The following is a 23,844-nucleotide window of genomic DNA, read 5'->3' as shown; positions in this document are numbered from 1 at the left end:
TGCATAAAGGCTCAAGCTCAATACAAGTTTGTTTCTCATTCAACAACAGTTTAGGACAGGCTCCCACCCACCTCCACGTGGTGACTCAGGTACCCAAGCTCATTCCCTCCTGTGGCTCCACCTTCCCCTTGGGTCTCCTGGTTGTCTGCACCCAGGTAGATGGAAGGAAAGGGGCCCAGAGAAGAGGCACAGCTGTTCTCTTAACCCTCAGCCCCGGCCAGCATCACTTCTGCCCACATCCTGTAGGAGCGAATTCAGCCTCATGGTCCCGCGTAAGGCTGAGAGAGCCTGAAGCATGTCATGTGTTGGCACACAGCTTCGTGATCTTCCTCTGTTAGTCTTTATTATTTAATGAGATGGTGTGGGTAATGTGCCCAACACCAGGCATATGGTCAGAGTGCCATCAGTGGTCTTCACTATGATTTTTTTTTTTTCCCCAAAATAGTGACAGTAACGGTCTGCTTTGTTTGCAGTTTCAAGCCACAGTCGAGGAAGGAGCCGTAGGAGTTATTGTCAACTTGACAGTTGAAGACAAGGACGATCCTACCACAGGCGCGTGGAGGGCCGCCTACACCATCATCAACGGGAACCCGGGGCAGAGCTTCGAGATCCACACCAACCCGCAAACCAACGAGGGGATGCTCTCCGTCGTCAAAGTAAGGGTGCTTCCGACCGCCCCTCCCTCCTCGCCCGAGCACCCAGGGCCCCGGGTCGAGGATAGACCAGCCGCTGTCTCCTCCTCCTGGAATTAAAATGGGAAAAGTCTTCAGCTTAGGGGTGTGCTTGTACTCTCATGGCTATAAAACCAAGTTGTTCTACAGGTTCTGGAAAACCTAAACTTCTGTGTAACCTTAAAAAAAAAAAACTTAATTTTTAAATGAGATTCTCCATATACGTGATAATGAATTATCAAAGATATGCAAAAATGGGACCTGTGAAGGTTTTCTAAAGATCCTTGGTCAGATTGTGCATTATTACAGTTCTTCTTAATCTTTCTTAGCAGAGTCTCAGTTACTGTCAAACACAGCATATAATTACACACACGGGATGCTTCTCCGTGTGAAACCGCCTGTGAGCACTGCTGCCCAGCAAGCTGACCTCTCTCTGCTACAGGGGGACCGAGAAGGAAAGTGACAACAGTGTAACGGGAGGGCTCAGAAATGTGGGAAGGAGGGGGGGTGGCAGCAGAGCATGCGAGGCTCATGGTCCCCGTGTCCTGGAGGAAGGGATCTGGGAGGTTCTGGGAGAGCTGCTGCCAGACCAGAACGTCCATCGGAACACAGCTTCTTTTCTGGTGGGTGCAGCAATTTGCCTGGAAAGCAGGGAGCAGCCGTGTTTATAGTAATCGTATTAGTGGGCCAAGCAGCAGCGTTGATACCTACTTCCTGTGCGCCGTTGGCCAAGATGCTTAACTGTTTCCTGTGCCTCGACTTCCTCATCTGTAAAATGAGGATGATGGTACAACCCACCGCTCCAGGTTGTTGTGAGGAGTTCACAAGCTAATATGTGACTGGCACATGGTGCCTGCGTTCGTTTCCTGGGGCTGCCGTAACAAATGACCACAGACATGGGAGCTTCAAACAACGCACATTTAGTCTTTTACAGTTCTGGAGGCCGCAAGTCCAAAATTAGTTTCACAGGGCTGCAGTCGGTGGGGCTGGTTCCTTCTGGAGGCTCTGGCGGAGAATTGACTTCCTCGTCTTTTCCAGCTTCTGGAGGTCGCCTGCATGCATTCCTTGGCTCATGGCCCCTTCCTGTATCTTCAAAGCAGCAACCCAGCATCTTCTTATCTCTCTCTGACTTTGACCCACTGCTTCCATTGTCACACCTACTTTGACTTTCCTGCCTCCCTCTTTTTGTGTGTGTGTGCAGTGTTCTTTAATTTTATTTATTTGTTTGTTTATTTATTTATTTACGGCTGCATTGGGTATTCGTTGCTGCGCACGGGCTTTCTCTAGTTGCGGCGAGCGGGGGCAACTCCTCATTGCAGTGCGCGGGCTTCTCATTGCGGTGGCTTCTCTTGTTGCAGAGCACGGGCTCTAGGTGCGTAGGCTTCAGTAGTTGTGGCACACGGGCTCAGTAGTTGTGGCTCACAGGCTCTAGCATGCGGGCTCAGTAGTTGTGGCACACGGGCTTAGTTGCTCCGCGGCATGTGGGATCTTCTCAGACCAGGGCTCGAACCCATGTCCCCTGCACTGGCAGGCGGATTCTTAACCACTGTGCCACCAGGGAAGCCCACCTGCCTCCCTCTTTTAAGGATCTTTGTGGTTCCATTGGGCCCACCTGGATAATCCAGAATCTTCTACCCAGCTCAGGGTCCTTAGCTTAATCACATCTGCAAAGTCCCTTTTGCCATGTAAGGTAACACACGTTCCCGGGATTCGAACATGGACATGTTGGGGGGTGGGGTCAGTATTCAGCCTAGCCACAGGGCCATATAAACGTTCACACCAACAAAGTTCCACAACGTCCCTGAGGGCAGAACCCGGAGCCGCTGAGAATGGCAGATCTCAGAGAAGTTTCCGGCTTTCTCCAGAGGATGAGGGGTCTAGGTTTCTCCCTGTCCTTTTCAGAACCTCGTCTGAACTGAGCCCCAAACGTCTCTCTGAAAAGAGCAGCCTCTGGGTCTTCCCAATTCTTCTTCCCTTGCCAGGACTCCGGGGAGATCCTGGCACTGCCCTCCTACATTCAGTGCTATAGTTTCAAAGCTGTGAAAGTCATAAAAAAATAAAACATAGCCACTGGCTGTTCTCTGAGGCTAGCCCTGTATCTATAGAAGGCATCAGGCAATTTTCCAAACCTGCAGCTGGAAGACAAAGCTTGGGTAAATATACATCCCCGCCATAAACCCTGCAGGAGCACCGTCCTCCCGGCCTGTGTTTGCTACAGCTTGAGGAAAATAAAATACAAGCAAAGATAGACTGGAAAAGAGTGTCCTCCTCTCCCCACACTCCCGCTTTGGCCCACAATGCTGTGAGTCTTAAACGTTAGCATTTAGAAGAGTCACCTGGAATGCTATCTGAAATGCAGGTTCCCGGGCCTGCCCCACACCTGCAGGGTCAGAACAGGAGGGAGAGTTGCCCCAGGAGAGCACAGCCTTGTGGACGAGCACTGCCGTAGGACAAGGAATTTCCACCTGCAATTCCTGGGGAGGAGGTGCCCACAGAGCCTGGGGCCCTCCCTGGGCCTCCATTTTACTAGCAAGTGGACTCCCTTTGCTTCAGAATTGGGATGGAGGCATCCTCTCTTTGGCTGCCTGCCACATGAATTTGTATAAAGGGCCTTGAGCTTTCTCTGCTTCTCAGTGCGCCTGAGTTAAAGCCCCAGGATAGCCTGCTGGAGGCTGGCCTGACCATGCTCCCTGGGCTCTCCACCTTGCTAGCAACCCAGTGCAGTAGCTAGGAATGCTTTCAGTTGTACGTAACCAAATGCCAGGCTGATAGTGGCTTAAATAGTCAGGAGAATTTCATGGTCTTCATAACTAGATGAAGGTAGGCCAATCCAGGATTGGCTGGCAGCTCAAGGTGTCCGAGAGCCAGCAGGTGGCACCACAGATGTTTCTGATGTTTTCCTCATGGACATAAAATGGCTGTCAAAGCCCCGGGCATCACGTCTTCCTGCTGCTGTGTTCCAAGGCAGGAAGCAAGGAGGCCACCAGGCACGTGAGTGAGAGTATATGTTCCCTCGTGGGCCCCTCTCTTCTCATTAGGGGAAAAAATGTGTTTTCCGTGGGTCCTCCAGACAATTTCCAATGATGTGTCACTGACCGGATGACAGGTGCCCACCCTCAGCTGCAAGGAAGGCTGGAAAGTCTGAATCTTTCCTCTGGGGCCTCTGCAGTGAGAGGTGGGTGGACACGGCCATGCTGCAGCGCAACCACAAGCAGCTCCGCCCTCCCCAGTTAGCAGTCGGCATACGGGAGAACTAGAGGAGGTCCAGGACTGTGTGGTTTCCGGGGGAGTCCTTCCTCCCTACAGGACCGAATCCTAACAATTCTGCCAAATGAGTAGCCGTGTCCTCTTTAAAACCATCTAGTCAGGAACACCCTTAGTTGCTGTGTAAACCTATTCCAAACTGTTAAAGAGTTACTCTTTCAGCTGAATATAATCCACCCTGCGTTTTACGTCTGTTCTCTCTTTTGTCCTCAGAGGAGAAGGAAGCATTGAGAAAGCAGGCATCCTTGATCCCCAAACCTGTCACAGGCTTACAACTTACTGTCGGGTCACTTCCAAAGCCTCCCTCCTCTGGACAACAAACCCTAGATTCTTTACCCTTCCCATGACAGCCGGCTTTTCCAGCCTTGAAATCCTCCAGAACAGTGGTCCACACCCTCTTTTGACACTTGATGAAATATTAGTCAAATTGCATCTCTGTAACTTTATTGGAAGTGTTTTCAATTTCCTCCCGTCCCTGACACAGAGACCAGACACCAAACAAATCACGTTAATCAGGTCATATGCCCGAGACATCGGAGGGCTTCTTAATGCAGCACGACCCAGGGCAGGCCTCGGAAGGGGTGGGAGCAGAGACCCACGTTTCATCAGCTCCTGGTAGACTGGCCCTGGGCATCGCCCCACTGGTGTCATTACACCCAGCTTTGTGCAAACGGAATTAAGCACTGCAGAGGTCCTCCTCTCCGGAAAAGGCTGGACTCTCTCTCTCTCTCTCCTTCCCTCTCTGTGCCACTACTCACGTCTGCATTCCTCAGAAGCCAGCATTCTGCTGAGGCATGTCAGCCTCGAACATACCTGAAGAGGCAAGGCAGGAGGGCAGTGGCTCTTCCAGCTGTTTCTACCCCATATTCCTCTTCCTCACTGTCTTAACAGCCTCTTGTTATTGTATCCGACTCCAGGCCAGCTGCTGTGTGAAACACCCAGCATGCATCATCTCCTCTGATCTTACTACAATCCTTGGTACTAGGACTTTACTGATGAGAAAGCTGAGGCTCCAGGAGATGCAGTGATGTGCCTGTGGTCCAGTAGTTATTCATTAGAGTTCTTATGGCCAGGACTTGATCCCCTCCCCTCTGGCTCTGGGGGCAAATAGCGCTTTCTGCTACTAAGCTGCATTGCTTCCTGGTATGAATGAAGTGTCCCAAGGCAGGACAGAGGGCTGAGTCCCCATCAGCATTACTTATGGAAATACCACCCTGTACCAAAAGCAGTTTATTGTTATCAGCTCGGACTCTCTCATCAGACTCCCTGTATCGCATCTCGGCTCTGTGCCACTTGTTAGCTGTGTGACTTTGACCAAGTTACTTAACCTCTCGGAACCTGTTTCCTCATCTGTAAAAAGGGTCTAAAATCACCTACTATTATGAGGGTAAGGTGAGGATTAGGTGAGATGATGCACACGGGGCCCTCCTAGCACACAGTCGGTGCACAATGAGAGATGGATTATGTCACGAAAAGTAATGAGGGGTTGTGATGCAGATCAAATATTGTATGTATATTTATCCATAATATGTAAATATATTATAAGACATGTGTGCGAATGGGGGAGCTGTGGGTACCCCACTCTTATGGGTTAAATTGTGCCTCCCCCCAAAAAGACATTAAAGTCATAACCCCCAGAACCTGTGAATGTGGGCTTATTTGGAAATAGGACCACTGCAGGTGTAATTAGTTAAGATGAGGGCATAATAGAGTAGGATGGGCCCCCAATCCAAGATGACTGGTGTCCTTATGAGGAGGCAGCCATGTGAAGACAGAGACACACAGGGAGAAGGCCAGGTGATGATGGAGACAGGGGTCAGACTCACGCGCTGCCAGCCAGGGAACGCCCGAAGCTGGGACAGGCAGGGAGGGCTCCTCTAGAGCTTTCAGAGAGAACGTGGCCCTGCCAACATCTTGATTTTGGACTTCTAGTCTCCAGGACTGTGGGACAGTTCATTTCTTTGTATTAAGCTTTGTATTAAGCCACCTAGTGCTTTGTCACCACAGCCTTAGGAGACAAGTGGTAAGATTCCCGTTGCTGTCGGGGCCCTGACCCTCCGCTGCCCCGGCCGCGCCACGCTGTCCTGCTGCTGCTCACCCTGCTGGCCTCGCATCTGCTGCCTGTTAAGAGCCCTGCAGAGCTAGGAAGCTCAGTAAAACCCCACCCTGCCGGCATTTGCATCATGGTAGAAAATCCAGTTGGGCTAGATTCAGGATTTCATAGTCGCAGCATGCTGTCCTTAACTTTACTTCCAGGAAGATGGTGTGTTCCTGGGAGCTGGTATAAAAGAAACCCTCGGGCCTCGGGTTGCCTGGCTGGGTCTGCCCCTGCTGGGGTGCGGTCGAGAAGGTTCTCAGGAGAGGTGGACGCTCTGTGTGTCCGTCCTGCTCAGGATGCTGTCCGGCAGACTGTCACTACCCAGCAAGCCCAAGGCTCCAGTCCCTTCAGTGTCCTAATTAGGATGAATAACTCTGCTTTCCAAGCACGGCAGCTCCCTGGCCCATGTTTGGAATTTATTTCACTGGGGTTGCAGATTTGGGGCTTGACTTGGGAAGGACAGAGATCTGTGTTAGAAAGGAGGATGAAGTGGTAAATTATTCTTGTGTTCCAGGGATGGAACCACAATATAACTGGGTAGCTCCTAGGTACCAACAGCCTGGTATCTGTCAGCTCTTAAAATCTTAATACTGACCCTGTTGGGAGTTGCTCTAGGTGAGGGCGGGAGGGGCGGTCCTATTACAGCCGGGAAGCACTTCCGGGGTCAGTACTTCCAGTGTGTGTGTGTGCGCCTCTGCATATATATATGCATGTGTGTTTGTGCGGGTGCACTTTCACGGGTGTGGAGTGCGGGGCGTGCGTGTTAGCTGTAATTATTATGAGAGAGAATGTAATTTTGCCTAAAGCTCTCCCAACTAAACCTGCCCGATTCCAGATTCTACCCCCTGCACCCGGCTCTTTCCCCAGCTTCGCCATTCTCACCTCTGGTGCCACATTCCCAGATCCCTTATGACGTGTGCTGCCATTTCCTTCCTTCTGGTTGAGTGTGAATCACCTCCCTGTACTCACTTTAGCCTCATCCTCCCAGCAAGAATATCCATTATGTCATGGGTCTGATGAGTTAGCTACTTGTTTTCCCAGGAAACATTAGGAAAATAGCTTGAAATAAGCAGTGTGTCCTTATCTCACCTAAATGTCTCCTCACACACACCCCCATCGACAGGAAATGTCACCATCACTGCATCTCCTGGTTTAGAAAGAAAGTGACCGAGTGAATGTCGTCCATGACCTTCTGTAAGGGACAGGGCACCATATTAATAATGTCTACAATGGGGTTTCCTTAATATCCTCTGATTTAGTCTACACAGCAGCAAGGGAGGCGGTTACCATCAGCCCCTTTACAGAATCACCTGGAAAGGGCCTCAGCAGGGTTGCCCATTGGTGGGACAGTCTGCCATATGTGGGACTGTCCCAGGCATGGCCATGTATCTGGCATCACTGTCCCCTGCCCAGAAAATGGCCACAGAGCTGCCGAGTCATGGGGACAAATAAAAATCCCCCCCCCCATGTTTTCCAGTGCCCTCAGGTGGGGAAGGGCCATGCAGCTTAACCCCTTGTGTGTCAGCCTCCCGAATCCTCTTCTCTACATGACACCCTACTGGAAGAATGTGCACCCCCTGGAGCCCCCACGAGTGCCGGAGTTGTGAGGTCACAGGCTACCGGTGGGAAGGCTTTTAATGTCAGCGCTGCCAGGGAGTCACCTAAAGAGATCTCACAACAAAGGATCCAGGTGTCTGAGACTCATGTAATTGTTGTAAGTTATTTCTCAATCTGAAAAAAGGAACAACTTCCATACCTAATTTTGCATCTGTATGTTTCATACTCTTTCTTAAAGAGGACCCCAGATTGCATCAAGCTCCTTAGCCCACAGAACCTGGATCCACCCCTGAGCGTCCACACGGCTCGGGGACTGTCAGAGGCCTTTGTGCAAAAGCACCTGCCCTTTGTGGCAGACCCGCGTGCTGAGCCCTTCTCTCTGCCTTTCAGCCTCTGGACTATGAGATTTCTGCCTTTCACACCCTGCTGATCAAAGTGGAAAACGAGGACCCACTGGTGCCCGACGTCTCCTACGGCCCCAGCTCCACAGCAACCGTCCACATCACCGTCCTGGATGTCAATGAGGGTCCAGTTTTCCACCCGGACCCTATGATGGTGACCAAGCAAGAGCACATCTCCGTGGGCAGCGTGCTGTTGACGGTGAATGCCACAGACCCTGATTCCCTGCAGCATCAGACCATCAGGTGAGTGGGCGGCTGGGTAACCTGAGACGGGAGGGAGGCGGGCAGCAATGGCTTTTCTTTTCTGGTTGTAGGGTCTGTGTTGTCAGGAACAAACTACCATTAAATTAAACTTGTTATTGATCTTGGTGAGCAGGAAGTTTGTGTCATAATGAAGAGCTGGCGGCTGGTGGCACCAGGGGACCAGGCTCACTAGGTGCGGATGTTGCCCCTGCACCTGATTCCTGGCAATAGACTAGCCCGGGAGGAGAGTAGCTCCAGGGCTGTGTTCTCAAATGTCCAGAGGGGTCTGCTGGTGCCAAGCACAGTGTGTAAGGGACAGAGAAAGGAGCCGCCACATATGGCCCCTTGCATCTCAGACACCTACTTTATCAGCTGCCACAGCGTGATGAGAAACGCTAACTCCATGTACAGTTAAGGGTATTAGGAGTTCAGAGAGGTTCAGTAACTTGCTCAAGGCTGCCCAGCTTACACTGCCCAGTAGTGGAAGAGGTTAGGATGCAACCATTGCAGTACAGTCTGCAAAGTCCGTGCTCTCTGCTAAGTGCTCTGGACTCTGAACTGTCAGAAGGGAAAGGAGTAGACATTGCCTGGTACTTAGAAATGGACCGTCGGGGTTGGGTTTTCCACTGATGATTGGCAGGCCAAAAAAAAGTTCAGATTTTCAGCGTTCATTTCTTAAGCTCTGTCCAGTACTTCAGAAGAAGGGGTTTTCACAATGAGATTTAATTAAATGGTCATTATCCACAGTGCATCTCATGCTAGTGGAGATGAGATGCCCTCGCTGGTGCGACGTTTCACAGTAAACACACTGGCACGCAGGTCCAAATGCGCGCTTGTCTCCGCTAAAGAAAGTAATTAATCTTCCTCTTCCAAAATCTAATCTCTTCATACGAGGTACCGATGACCAAGTATTAGACGCACTTCAAATGAACATGTCTTATTTTCCTGATTTGAAACACCTGAAAATGTGCCGCTGTCTCTGCGTCAGCCACAGGACCGTGGAGCAAGGTAGCAGAAGTTATTTTCCAACCCAAAAGGGGGATTTATTTTTACAACAAAACTTTCTGAAATGCCAGACAAACTAGATAAAAGTACAAAATAATACCAAATCCTGTACTAATGTAAATCTGAAGTAGCCATTCTTTTTTTCCTTTTCTCCTTTTTTTCCCCTTTTCCTGCTCAGTATCTGGCAAAGGAAACATACAATTTAAACATCAAAGAGAAAGCTTTCCTTAAGTACTTAGATCGGGAAAACTGGAGGTTAACAGACTGTAAGGTAGTTGTACAAATGTAGGATGTCTTTAGGGGAGCTTAAGTGTTGATTTGCACTTCTACAAAGTGGTGACTCCAGGGTGGGTAGGAAATGGATTTAAATGGGGTTGATGTTGCTAAGCCTGAGACTGTGCCTTTGTTGGGTAACTTGGGATGCTTCCAGACGTGACAGTGTTAATGTGATGGGGAGAGACTGAGGCAGGTGTCGGGATCTGGGAATAGAGGTCCTACTAAGGTGGGACGGACAGTGGAAGAGGTGGGTCTCTCAGAGTTCTTTGTTTAAGACCAGCTCTGGATGACTTAGGCAAAAGGGAGAATTTGCTGGAAGATTCTACACACAGTTTATAGAATTTTTCCCAGCTGGTAACCACTAGTTTTTTCTCTATACCTGTGAGTCTGTTTCTGTTTCTTATATACACCTCTTTGTTTTCTTTTTTTTAGATTCCACATGTAAGTGATAACATAAAGTATTTGTCTTCTCTAATTTCACTAAGCATAATGTTCTCTAGGTCCGTCCACGTTGTTGTAAAGGGTAGATTTTCATTCTTCTTAATGGCTGAGTAATATTCCATCGTGTGTGTGTGTGTGTGTGTGTATATATATATATATATGTGTGTATGTATATATATAAAACATCTTCTTTTTTTGTTCATCTGTGGATGGGCACTTAATCTGCTTCTGTATCTTGGCTGTTGTAAATAGTGCTGCTATGAACATTGGGGTGCATGTATCTTTTCAAATTAGTGTGTTCTTTTTTTTTTGGATGTATGCCCAGGAGTGGAATTGCTGGATCCTATAATGGTTCTGTTTTTATTTTTTTGAGGAACTCCACACTGTTCTCCATAGTGGCTGTACCAATTTATATTCCCACTCACAGTGTACAAAGGTTCCCTTTTTTCCACACCCTCTTAAGAATGTGTTACTCGTGGTCTTTCTGATGATGGCCGTCCTGACAGGTGTGAGATAGCATCTCACTGTGGTTTTGATGTGCATTCCTGATGATTAGTGATGTTGAGTAGTTTATAGAATTGAAGAATATGTTTAGAACTGGGCCAAGATAGCACAGGAATTTGGGCATTGTTGAGTCTCTAGGTAATGGGCCCTGATGGGCTGGCACTGCAGGACCTCACAGGGAGAGTGACCCACCTCCAGCCACTGTCCACCCTTGTGTCACTCAGCTCACGGTTCACATGCCCAGGGGCGAGTCCACTTTACCTGAGCTGGAGCCATGCACCCCCGACTCAGGGCATCTTGACAGGCCAGAGGGATGATGTTCCCAGATGTGGCTGCCCCTCTTCACCCCCACGGCAGGCAGGTAATTGAGAAGGAGGCAGGAAATCCCATCTGGCAAATGGAATGTGGTGCTTGGAGCGTGGCAAGCGGCCACGGATAGCAGCCCCGGCAAACTGAGTCGGGAGACAGGAGCCTGGAGAGGGAGCGCGTGACTGGCAAGAGCCAAGACATTGAGGGGCCCCAAGCCAGGATCTGCGCCCTGGAGAACAAAGACCGGCTGCCGGAACCGGGTGACGGTGCTCCTCCATTCCATCTCGGGTGCAGCATCAGTGGCGCCCACTGTGAGAAAAGGAGATCAGAGAAAGCAATTTGTAAATTACTAGATGTGAGACTTGGCGGTAAAAAGCAGGAGCGTAGAAAGCTCTGAAGAGCTTCCTGTTTCTACAGTTGCTCATTACAGCTGTGACCCTCAGTCACGAGTGGCCAGGACCCATCTCAGACTTTTGCCAAAAATGCATGTACTGGCCCACAAAACTGAAAATGAGGACGAGGACGTGCAGCATGAGAATTCAGGCGCTCAGAATATGTTCTTTCCCCACCTGTTGACTCTGCACTTGCCTGGGTTGGCTTCGTCCTCAGCCATATCTGTATGGCTGTAGAGAGTCAAGGCCTCCAGCAATGCCAGTCCTACCAGCAGAAAGAGATCCTTCCTAACCAGTAGTATCAATACTTGCCCAAGGGCCAGGTTTGCGTCTCACTGAGCCAACTTGCACACACACCTGTCTCTGACCCAGAATGGCAGGAGGATGGGGTGTGCCCGGGGCTAGTCCTGGTGCGTGGGCCCACTGTGGACCCAGCATCCAACCATAATGAACTGGGCTGGTGGTTTCCCAAAGGAATGCAGAAGGCTCTTCCCAGAAGGTGGGAATGGATGCTGAGTCATCAGGGACCACGGAGAGCCACTGTTGGCCAATTTCAATGTCTCGAGTCCCCTCAGAAAATATAGCTGAGGTGTTTCTGTGGCCGTTTGCCTAAGAGCTGTAACATTTACAAATGGGTCTGGCTGAGCAGTGTCTGGACAAATCACTTTTCCAGCATTGAAGCAAAATAAATGCATACGTATGTATGTATGGGCATGTGCATGTATGTGTGTGTGATGCACATTTCTCTCTCTGGCCTGACTCCTCAGACACATTCCTTCCTGCTGGGATCCAGAGTTGCCCAGAAGTGGCCCTCAGCCTGGCACTGACTGGATCTCCCTCTGCCCCTTCCCTCTCCCCTCCCCTCCGCCCTTCCTCTCCTGGTGCTGGTTCTGAGCCCATCAAAGGCAGGGATAACATCCCTGACACGTTGAGCTGTTGTCACAGGAGCTCTTCAGGGAGAAAAGGCTCGTTAATTATCTGCAGCCTTTGATCCTGTACACGAGAAGCACTGTCCCCGATGGGCTGTGTGTGCAGAGGCTGTGCAGGGCTGAGGGGAGGGGCCGGGCTGGGACCTGGTTTTCTCATAAACCGCACTGGGCTCCCCAGAACTCTCAGAAAGACACGATGACCTTGTGAGTGGTGGTGGTGGTGTTGTCTTAATGATTCTTTGGGGAGCAGGCATTGGAAGAAGGAGGAACTGAGAACTCCTATTTTTATCTCAAGGAGAGCTCTGAGTTCAGCTGACAAAGGCACATGAAAAAAGATGGTGCCAGCGCCATCTGCCCCTGTCTTGATTCCCGGCAATAGCACGGCGTTGGGCTCTGCAGTTGTGCAGGTTATGCGGGTGTCCCTGTCTGCGTGCGTGACTCTTTGTGTCCACATTGTCATTCTCTCTTTGTCCCTCTCTGTGCCGATTACTCTTGGTCTATCCTTTGCTCTGTACATTTCTTCCTTATCTCCCTCTCTGTCTCCTTCTGCCCGTCCTCCTCCCCATCACTGTCTCTACCTGCATCTTCCCCCTCCCTCTAGGTCCATCTTTCTCTCATGTCTCATGGCCATCTCTTCTCTGTCTGATTCTCTGCACCTTCCTTCCTCCCATTCCTCTCTCTCCTCTCTTCTCTTTCCTCCTCCTTTTTCCCCTTTTCCTCCATCTGCTTCCTCCCCCCCCCCTTTCTCTCCGTCTCTGTCTCTGTCTCTGTCTCTCCCCCTCGCCACATTTCTATCTCTATCAGTATCTCACTCCAAGACACTCTGTGCCTCAGCGCCAATAACCCCATCTCCTCTCATATGACTGGCCAGGCCCTCAAGGCATCTTAGCACTGCAGGAGATGCTCCACCCCAACCAGCCTGATTCAGGTCCCGCCCCCAAGTTGACAGGCACTTTGACCTCCTCCCTGAGGACAGGCTCCTTCCCTTGTCAAAACAGGAAACTCCTCCCCACTCCCAGCCCCCATAAAGCTTAGGACCTTAATTCTAACTCATTCCTGGTCCTGTCTTCTGTGATGGAAAGCCCATCTCAGGCACAGTGATTCTGCCGCTGCAGCTGTCATGCCCTCTTTTATCTCACCAGGGAATGTTAAAATCCGTGACAGGCGTCTTGATCTCTGAGAAGCCTGTAACTCTAAAGACAGGAGGTGTCCAGGCATCAGAGTGAATATTCTCACTAAAAAGCCTGAGTTATTAAAACTTGTTTAAAAGCCCATAGCATTGTGCTTAGCCAAATCAAAATGGACAGCGGTGGGCTAGTGACAGATGAAATTCTTCTTTTTAATGACTTGTATCTTCTTATCCTTATTATAAAGTTAAGATAGTTCATGGAGGAAACTTTTGAAAAAGCAGTTGAGAATAAAGAAGATAATTTTAAAAATCTGTAATCGTCCCACCTAAGGGAATCCCCTTTTAACAGCTTAGGTATATCTCCAGTCACATGTGCGAGTATTTCCCTTTTTTATTTTCAAAATTGGCTCACATCACCCATTTTGTTTTGGAACCTGTCATTTTTACTTCCCATTATATGGCGAACAGCTTTCCATATCAAGAAATAGCCACTATTTTTCATCACTGAATAGTATGCATTCTACAATGCTGTTACACGAATATACTTATTTATTTATTCATTCCCTTGTTGGCTATTTAGACTGTTTCCAATTATGTGAAATTATTTTTTTAAAAGGTCAGTGGACATGCTTGTAGCTAAATTGTTTAATGCATCATTAATTTTCTGAAGAATTTTCTGAAAATATTTTGCAAATGTGTTGATGTTGTTAATGCTTTTTGTCATATAAAGATTTCTTTGTGTCTTTACCTAGGCAATCAGATTTCTGTTTTCCCTTATTATTTGAATTGATGGTTAGAAAGTTTCTGTGCTCCAAGGTCATGTGAACGTTGACGTGTTGTAAAACAGCTGGTTCCCACACCCTGTCCTCTCAACCTGCAGTGACAACAAGACAGGCTTCAGCTTTCAGGGTGGAGCCTTCCTCCGTGTACACGAGACAGGAATCTGGCATTTCTTGATGACATTTCAGTGTCTCCAGTGAGGAGTGGACTCGTGCACCTGAAGTTGTTGGCTAAATATTGTCAGAAAGAGCAGCTCACTGATAATTATGCTAAAATGGAAATGACTGTATTTGCCCAACATTCTCTAACAGTGAAATGAGAAGCAGGGACTCACTGTCGCATCAGATCTGTTGCTTTGGCTACTCTGGGGATGCAGCCGGCAGCTCAATCATTTTAAATGGTCTGAGAGAACTTATTTCATTCTCTGACCAATCCGGGGATTTCTATTAAGGCAACCAAGTAGCAATTCCTATTCCAGACATTTTTCAGACAGAACTCATCTTATCCAGGGTCTGTAGTAAACAACTCTGCCGCAGAGACTTCTGCCCACACAATGAATACATAAGATACGTGTTGAGGAAAAATATTGTCCCCACCCATGTGAAATTACCCATTACTCCTCAGCATTTTTGGGGGAAAGGATCATTCATCCAGGGAACCCCACAAGTGTGCATCTAGCAGCACTGTATCTGTGAGGATTAAGTTTGGCTCAGTATAAAAGGAAAATTCAAAATGATGGTGGCTCAGAGAAGATAGAAGTGGGCTTTTTTCCCCCTCATATAAAATAAGTGTAGAGCGGCTATGGCAGTCCAGGGCTAGGATGGAAGCTCCACAAAGCTGTCAGGGGCCCAGGCTCCTTCCTGCTCACCATTCAGTCACCTCGAGACTGGCACCCTCTTCCTCATGGACAATTATTATGGTTGCTAATGCTTCAGCCTTCACATCTGCATTCCAGACAGTAGTTTGGGAGAGAGGGAAAGAAGAAGGGAGTCTCTTCTATTTTAAGGAGTCTTACTGAAAGTCGATCACATTTCTATTTAAATCTGATTGGCCAAAATTAGTCACATGGCCAAAACCTAGCTGTAAGAAATACTAGGAAGTATGGTCATTTAGCTGGATAGCAACCAACTTTTAAAACTGGGATTCTTTACTAAGGAAGAAAGGAAGAGTGGGTATTGTGAGGCAACTAGAAGTTTCTGCCATGAACACCTTTGGGGATTGAACCTTTCTGTGTCATAAAAAACTACAGGGTAAATTTTAAAAGATGAATACATGCCATGAAACTAGATTTTTACACAATCAAAATAATAGATGATTGTGTTGCCAAAGGCAGCTGCTTGAAAAAAGCACAAGCATTATACTTTTCCATTCATTCCTTTACTGAATTCATTTACTGGTATTTATTTAGAGGCTACTATGGGCCTAACACTGCTGGGTGCTGTCTTTTCACTTGTGAGAATGATCCCTGCCTACAGCCTCCGGGGAGCTTATAGTCATAAGAGCAAGAGCTTTGTTGCAAATGATGATGCCCCAGGAAAGAAGGAAGAGGGAGGGAGAGAGGAAAAGGAAGGAAGGAGAGAAGGAAATTGTTCCTTGGGAAGTAACAACCAGTGGTCTCCAGCTGTGGAGAAAAAGCCAAGCGACAGAAATTACTTATTTCCAAGCATCATTATGGTCTCGATTATCAACAAATTCCTGAATTCCCCAGAAGTGCCACTATCCCCATGCCTTTGAGCTGGTCTCTGCCTCCTGGGAATTGGGCATCAGACTAAACTAGGCCGAGATTGCCACAGTACCCCTGGACACATGTATTTTGCTGGGACTATGACTAAGGTGCCTAACATTTTTATATAAAAGCTTACCAAAAGCACTGTCACCAAAGTCTTATCTAACTGTCACAACCATGAGTCTGCCTGTTTGCTGATGAGGAGAACGTAACCTCTCTGAACCTCGGTTTATGGAAAGAAAACACGCAAATGAGGTGAACTCCTGGGGCTTTCCTCGCCACCGCCTCGTCCACAGCTATATGTCCTTCTGATGTTAGTTCAGGCATCGCCTCTGCAGGTGGGCTACCCTGACCTTCAGACTGCACTCCAAAGGGCTTTCTGAACGTCTAGTGTAATGCTCGTCGTGCTTTACTGTGATTCCTGACCTAATGGTCCATCTTCCACTGAACCTCGGGCTCTCTGAGGGGAACGATCATGTTTATATCCATCCCTGGTAAAACACAAGGGCCTCATCAGTACCATTTAATTAATTAAGCACCAAGGCCCAGCACCAAGACCTTCAAACTTCCCAGGAGCCTACAAAAATGTCAAGGACGTGAACACATAATCTATCATCTCCAAAGTTTGAAAAGAAAACAGCAACATTGAAGTTAATAAGATCGAGTGTCCACAGCACCATGACTTTAGCAGGTTGAATTTTTTTTCCACATCTTTATTGGAGTATAATTGCTTTACAGTGTTGTGTTAGTTTCTGCTGTACAACAAAGTGAATCAGCTATATGCATACATATATCCCCATATCCCCTCCCTCCCACCCTCCCTATCCCACCCCTCTAGGTGGTCACAAAGCACCGAGCAGATCTCCCTGTGCTATGCAGCTGCTTCCCACTAGCCATCCATTTTACATTTGGTAGTGTATATATGTCAATGCTACTCTCTCACTTCATCCCAGCTTCCCCTTCCCCCCTGTGCCCTCAAGTCCATTCTCTACATCTACGTCTTTATTCCTGCCCTGCCCCTAGGTTCATCAGTACTGCTTTTTTAGATTCCATATATATGCATTAGCATATGGTATTTGTTTTTCTCTTTCTAACTTACTTCACTCTGTATGACAGACTCTAGGTCCATCCACCTCACTACAGATAACTCAATTTCGTTCCTTTTTATGGCTGAGTAATATTCCATTGTATATATGTACCACATCTTCTTTATCCATTCCTCTGTTGATGGACATTTAGCTTGCTTCCATGTCCTGGCAGGTTGAATTTAATATTTGCAAAAATGTCTTTACATTTGCCAACTGTTTGTAGATCTCTCATTGTAGAATGTCTGAGTCGGCACTAGAGAAATCATAGGGGATTATTAGTGAAATATTTCCAGTAGTCAGATAATTCCAAAAGCAAAAGTGGTGATATAAAAATTATCTCAAAAATTTTACAGGAAAAAAATGTACTTGCAATGTGAGTACATTTCAATATATTTGCTACGACTTGGGAGTAGGCCACCATGGACAGAGAAAATTCTTAGAGGCTCAGAGGTCCTTTTTTTTATTATTTTATTGGAGTGTAGTTGATTTATAATGTTGTGTCAATTTCTGCTGTACAGCAAAGTGCTTCAGTTATACATATACATTCTTTTTCATATTCTTTTCCATTATGGTTTATCTCAGGATATTGAATACAATTCCCTGTGCTATACAGTAGGACCTTGTTGTTTATCCATCCTGTGTATGATAGTTTTCATCTGCTAACCCAAAACTCCCAATCCATCCCTCCCCCACCCTCCTTCCGCCTTGGCAGCCACAAGTCTGTTCTCTATGTCTGTGAGTCTGTTTTTGTTTCGTAGATAAGTTCATTTGTATCATATTTTAGATTCCACATATAAGTAATATCATATGGTATTTGTCTTTGTCTTTCTGACTCATTTCACTTAGTATGATAATCTCTAGGTTCACCCATGTTGCTGCAAATGGCATTATTTCATTCTTTCTATAGCTGAGTAGTATTCCATTGTATATATATGTACCACATCTTCTTTATCCATTCATCTGTGGATGGACATTTAGCTTGCTTCCATGTCTTGGCTATTGTGAACAGTGCTGCTGTGAACATAGGGGTGCATGTATCTTTTTGAATTGTAGTGTTGTCTGGATATATGCCCAGGAGTGGGTTTGCTGGATCATATGGCAACTCTATTTTTAGTTTTTTGGGGAACCTCCGTACTGTTTTCCATATTGGCTGCACCAATTGTAGGTCTTAAAACAGCCCAGCGCTTGGCCTTTGGAAGTGCTTAGTAAACAGGTATAGCATGGTTTGCCAGCAGCTGGGGTGGAGTTTCTGCGTGCAGACATTTTGTGCGTAAACGGACATGGTTCATTGTGATTATTATTTTTCATCTTCAGGTATTGTCTAGTGTCTACCAACCGTGGAAATATTTGCATGTGGCCTTGTTTTAAACCAATCCCAGGAGGGAAGCCTGAGCAGGACCGATCGGCCTTTCACTGGGCTTCCCAGTTCTGTGAAAGTTACACTAAGGAGTCAGGTCCATCCGCCGGCCCTTCTTCCAAAGCCATGATCCAAATTGAACCCATCCTTTGAACACAGAATATCTGAATTAGATCCAGATTAGATCCTCATCACTCTGAAAACCACAGCCTACTTTGTTCTGATTTCTTTGGGTCTTTTTAAGCCATTTCCCTTCCCTTCCTCCTCTAGACTTGGAGGCTTTTAAGCTCCAAGGTAGATTCATTCATGGGCTCAAACTGGTACCGAATGCAACATGTGGTGATGAAAATTCAGTCCCAAAAGATTTGTTAAAAGGCCCAATTTTGGTTTTTGCTGGTCTTCTTGTGAGTCATCAAGCCTTTTTCTTTAACACCTCATTTAATCTAATATTCGAGCCCATTCAAAGGAAATCACAAAAAAAATGATAGGAAATCAAGCAAAAGTCATCAGCTGGCTATGGGACCTTTTGTTCTGTATCTTATAAGACCTTTGGAAGCAGATGGCAAAAATCAGTTCCCCTGGAAATTAGGATTTTTGTCACCACTGTCATTTCTCAGGAGCACAGAGGTTCAAAATGTGTAGTAGCTCACCATTTATTGGGAGGAGAAAGGAGGGTTGTAACTCCCCTTTTGAAAAAGCCAGATTTCAAAACCAGATTTAAGAGTTTAATTTGCGTTGACTCCCACCTTTTAAATTTTAATCAGAAGTTAAAGACCAAATAATAACATTTCTACCTGGGGAAATGAAAAGAGCCTCCATCCACTAAAATATATTATTAACACTTCATCTTAATTAAATGTGGTTACTGACCTCAATAACAGGATTTGGGGTGAGGTCATTTCTGTTTGTTTTTTTTTTTTAATGAGTTATTTCTCTCTTGGGTCAACACAGAGCTTGAAATGTAAATGAATTGTTTACAGTGGCACCTTTGTAATTTTTAATTAAAGTGACATCCTTCCATTGGAGGTTTATGGTGGCAATACATTGTATTGCATACTCTGCTGTAGAATTTTTAATTATTTATGTAAACATATTAAAACAGCTGACTTATTTTTAGCAATCAGATTTTCTGTTATGAAGATGGCAGTGGGAAACAAGGTCTAATAAATTAAACAACTGAATCTTTAAAGATTAAACAGCTTCAGTGGCTAAAAATAGAATTCTGGCTTTTATAGTGATCCAGAGATGGAAGGTTTTCATTATTAACCTCAATTAGAGGTGCTCGATTTGGTTACTATGAAACGTCTGACCGTTTGGAAAAACAGTTGAAAGGTTATTTTACAATGTACCCACCTTTTCAACATCCATCTATGTTGTTATAAACTGGTCATGGGCCAGACTTTCATTATTGACAACATGGTTTCAAATTGGTTATATTTTAGTATAATTATGATGGTCACTCTTTGCAGCCTAAGAAATTAATTCTCAGAACCAATAAAGAAAATACTGAGAAATGTTAATATTGTTTCTCGCTGTGTCTTCTAAGCTGTTAAATCTGCTTAGCTGGTTTTTCTTTTTTTTTTAATAAAGGCATTTGAATTAGATGAGGGTTGCTACAGAAGCTACCAATATAGCATTGATTGAGAAAGCCACATACTTCAGGATCGCAACAGAAGTCAGGGAAAGTAGCTGATGTATTTCATTATCTCTATCTGTCAATCACCAACCTTGCACACTCGTGAAGGGCTTGTCACAGCATTAGCACTAACACAGGTAATGAAACCACAGACAGAGAATCTTGTAACTAACTCAAGAAATGTGCTTCATCTCTCCTCCCAGTTTGATTTCCAAAAGGATCGTGAAGCTTTGTTTTCAAGTGATGAGACTCTAAACTACAGTTCTCCTAATATGTGTAATTCAGAGTTTTCCTTGTATAGTCTACTGGTGTTGGCAGGAATCTCAGGATAAAATCAGACTTTATGTAGCCGACTTTTAACAGCCTTGGTCTCCCATGTGAGGGCTGCACGTGTGAAATGGGGCCTCTGGATTTAGGTTAGGATGAGATAAGCCACCTCTTTTTTTTTTTTTTTGCCGTACGCGGGCCTCTCACTGTCGTGGCCTCTCCCGTTGTGGAGCACAGGCTCTGGACGCGCAGGCTCAGTGGCCATGGCTCACGGGCCCAGCCACTCTGCGGCATGTGGGATCTTCCCGGACCAGGGCACGAACCTGTGTCCCCTACATCGGCAGGTGGACTCTCAACCACTGCGCCACCAGGGAAGCCCAAGCCACCTCTTTAATCGTTGAATTTTTCATTCATTCCACAAATGTTTAATGAACACCTAAAATATGCCAGGCCCCTTTTTAGGCACTGGGGATACAGAAACAGTAGAAACAGTTAAAATTATCTGTCATCATGGATATTACATTCCCACAGGGGGAAATAGAAAACAAACAAGAAAATAAATTTTAAAATAAATAGTATAGGGCTTCCCTGGTGGCACAGCGGTTGAGAGTCCGCCTGCCGATGCAGGGGACACGGGTTCGTAACCCGGTCCAGGAGGATCCCACATGCCACGGAGCGGCTGGGCCCGTGAGCCATGGCCACTGAGCCTGCGCGTCCGGAGCCTGTGCTCCGCAACGGGAGAGGCCACAGCAGTGAGAGGCCCGCGTACTGCAAAAAAAAAAAATAGTGTAGACACCCTCTTGCGAGAGCACCAGAATCACAACTAACTGCTGAACAGTCATCGACAGGAAGACAATGGAACTCACCAAAAAAGATACCCCACATCCAAAGACAAAGGAAAAGCCACAATGAGACGGTAGGAGGGGTGCAATCACAATAAAATCAAATCCCATAACCGCTGGGTGAGTGACTCACAAACTGGAGAACACTGATACCACAGAAGTCCACCCACTGGAGTGAAGGTTCTGAGCCCCACGTCAGGCTTCCCAACCTGGGGGTTGGGCAACGGGAGGAGGAATTTCTAGAGAATCAGACTTTGAAGCCTAGTGGGATTTGACTGCAAGACTTCGACAGGACTGTGGGAAACAGAGACTCCACTCTTGGAGGGCACACACAAAGTACTGTGCACATCACGACCCAGGGGAAGGAGCAGTGATCCCATAGGAAACTGAACCAGACCTACCTGCTAGTGTTGGAGGGTCTCATGCAGAGGCGGGAGGTGGCTGTGGCTCACCATGAGGACAAGGACACTAGCAGCAGAAGTTCTGGGAAGTACTCCTTGGCGTGAGCCCTCCCAGAGTCCGCCATTAGCCCCACCAAGGAGGCAGGGTAGGCTGCAGTGTTGGGTCACCTCAGGCCAAACAACCAACAGGGAGGGAACCCAGCCCCACCCATCAGCAGACAAGTGGATTAAAGTTTTACTGAGCTCTGCCCACCAGAGCAACAGCCAGCTCTACCCACCACCAGTCCCTCCCATCAGGAAGCTTGCACAAACCTCTTAGATAGCCTCATCCATCAGAGGGCAGACAGCAGAAGCAAGAAGAACTACAATCCTGCAGCCTGTGGAACAAAAACCACATTCACAGAAAGACAGACAAGATGAAAAGGCAGAGGGCTACGTACCAGATGAAGGAAGAAGATAAAACCCCAGAAAAACAACTAAATGAAATGGAGATAGGCAACCTTCCAGAAAAAGAATTCAGAATAATGATAGTGGGGCTTCCCTGGTGGTGCAGTGGTTGAGAATCTGCCTGCCAATGCAGGGGACACGGGTTCGAGCCCTGGTCTGGGAAGATCCCACATGGCGTGGAGCAACTAGGCCCGTGAGCCACAACTACTGAGCCTGCGCGTCTGGAGCCTGTGCTCCGCAACAGGAGAGGCCGTGATAGTGAGAGGCCCGTGCACTGCGATGAAGAGTGGCCCCCACTCACCACAACGAGAGAAAGCCCACACACAAAAACGAAGACCCAACACAGCCAAAAATAAATAAATAAATAAAATTAAAAAAAAAAAAAAGAATAATGATAGTGAAGATGATCCAGGACCTCGGAAAAAGAATGGAGGCAAAGATCGAGAAGATACAAGAAATGTTTAACAAAGGCCTAGAAGAATTAAACAACAACAGAGATGAACAATACAATAACTGAAGTGAAAAATACCCTAGAAGGAATCAATAGCAGAATAACTGAGGCAGAAGAACAGATAAGTGACCTGCAAGACAGAATGGTGGAATTCACTGCTGCGGAACAGAATAAAGAAAAAAGAATGAAAAGAAATGAAGACAGCCTAAGAGAGCTCTGGGACAACATTAAACACAACAACATTTGCATTATAGGGGTTCCAGAACGAGAAGACAGAGGGAAAGGACCCGAGAAAATATTTGAAGAAATTAGTCAAAAACTTCCTTAACATGGGACAGGAAATAGCCACCCAAGTCCAAGAAGCACAGTGAGTCCCATACAGAATTAACCCAAGGAGAAACACGCCGAGACACATAGTAATCAAACTGGCAAAAATTAAAGGCAAAGAAAAATTATTGAAAGCAGCAAGGGAAGAATGACAAATAACATACAAGGGAACTCCCGTAAGGTTAACAGCTGATTTCTCAGCAGAAACTCTACAAACCAGAAGAGAGTGGCATGACATATTTACAGTGATGAAAGGGAAGAATCTACAACTAAGATTACTCTACCTGGCAAGGATCTCATTCAGATTTGATGGAGAAATCAAAAGCTTTACAGACAAGAAAAAGCTAAGAGAATTCAGCACTACCAAACCAGCTCTACAAAAAATGCTAAAGGAACTTCTCTAAGTGGGAAACAAAAGAGAAGAAAAGGACCTACAAAAACAAACCCAAAACAATTAAGAAAATGGTCATAGGAACATACATATCGATAATTACCTTAAACGTGAATGGAATAAATTCTCCAACCGAAAGACACAGGCTCGCTGAATGGATACAAAAACAAGATCCATATATATGCAGGAGACCCACTTCAGACCTAGGGACACATACAGACTGAAAGTGAGGGGATGGAAAAAGATATTCCATGCAAATAGAAATCAAAAGAAAGCTGGAGTAGCAATACTCATATCAGACAAAATAGACTTTAAAATAAAGAATGTTACAAGAGACAAGGAAGGACACTACATAATGATCAAGGGATCAATCCAAGAAGAAATATAACAATTATAAATATATATGCACCCAACATAGGAGCACCTCAGTACATAAGGCAACTGCTAGCAGCTATAAAAGAGGAAATCGACAGTAACACAATAATAGTGGGGGACTTTAACACCTCACTTACACGAATGGACAGATCATCCAAAATGAAAATCAATAAGGAAACAGAAGCTTTAAATGACACGATAGACCAGATAGATTTAACTGATATTTATAGGACATTCCATCCAAAAACAGCAGATTACACTTTTTTCTCAAGTGCTCATGGAACATTCTCCAGGAGAGATCACATCCCGGGTCACAAATCAAGCCTCAGTAAATTTAAGAAAGTTGAAATCATATCAGGCATCTTTTCTGACCACAACGCTATGAGATTAGAAATCAGTTACAGGGGGAAAAAAATGTAAAAAACACAAACACGTGGAGGCTAAACAATATGTTACTAAATAACCAAGAGATCACTGAAGAAATCAAAGAGGAAATCAAAAAATACCTAGAGACAAACGACAATAAAAACACGATGA

General features: G+C 46.3%; 1 protein-coding gene across 1 annotated transcript in view; it reads left to right on the top strand.

The window, feature by feature from the left end:
• Positions 1-23,844, top strand: part of CDH13 (cadherin 13) — a 1,013,556-nt gene that overhangs the window by 907,589 nt on the left and 82,123 nt on the right. Inside the window, exons 9-10 of the mRNA XM_029206203.1 lie at positions 474-656; positions 7,981-8,234. Of these exons, the coding sequence (XP_029062036.1) occupies positions 474-656; positions 7,981-8,234 (437 nt within the window). The remainder of the gene's footprint in view (positions 1-473; positions 657-7,980; positions 8,235-23,844) is intronic.

This window comes from Monodon monoceros, unplaced genomic scaffold (genome assembly GCF_005190385.1).
Source record: "Monodon monoceros isolate NGI ecotype Baffin Bay Population unplaced genomic scaffold, NGI_Narwhal_1 Super_Scaffold_10, whole genome shotgun sequence".
NCBI lineage: Eukaryota > Metazoa > Chordata > Mammalia > Artiodactyla > Monodontidae > Monodon > Monodon monoceros.
Note: the sequence above shows the minus strand (reverse complement) of the source record. Positions and strands in the feature narration are given on the sequence as shown.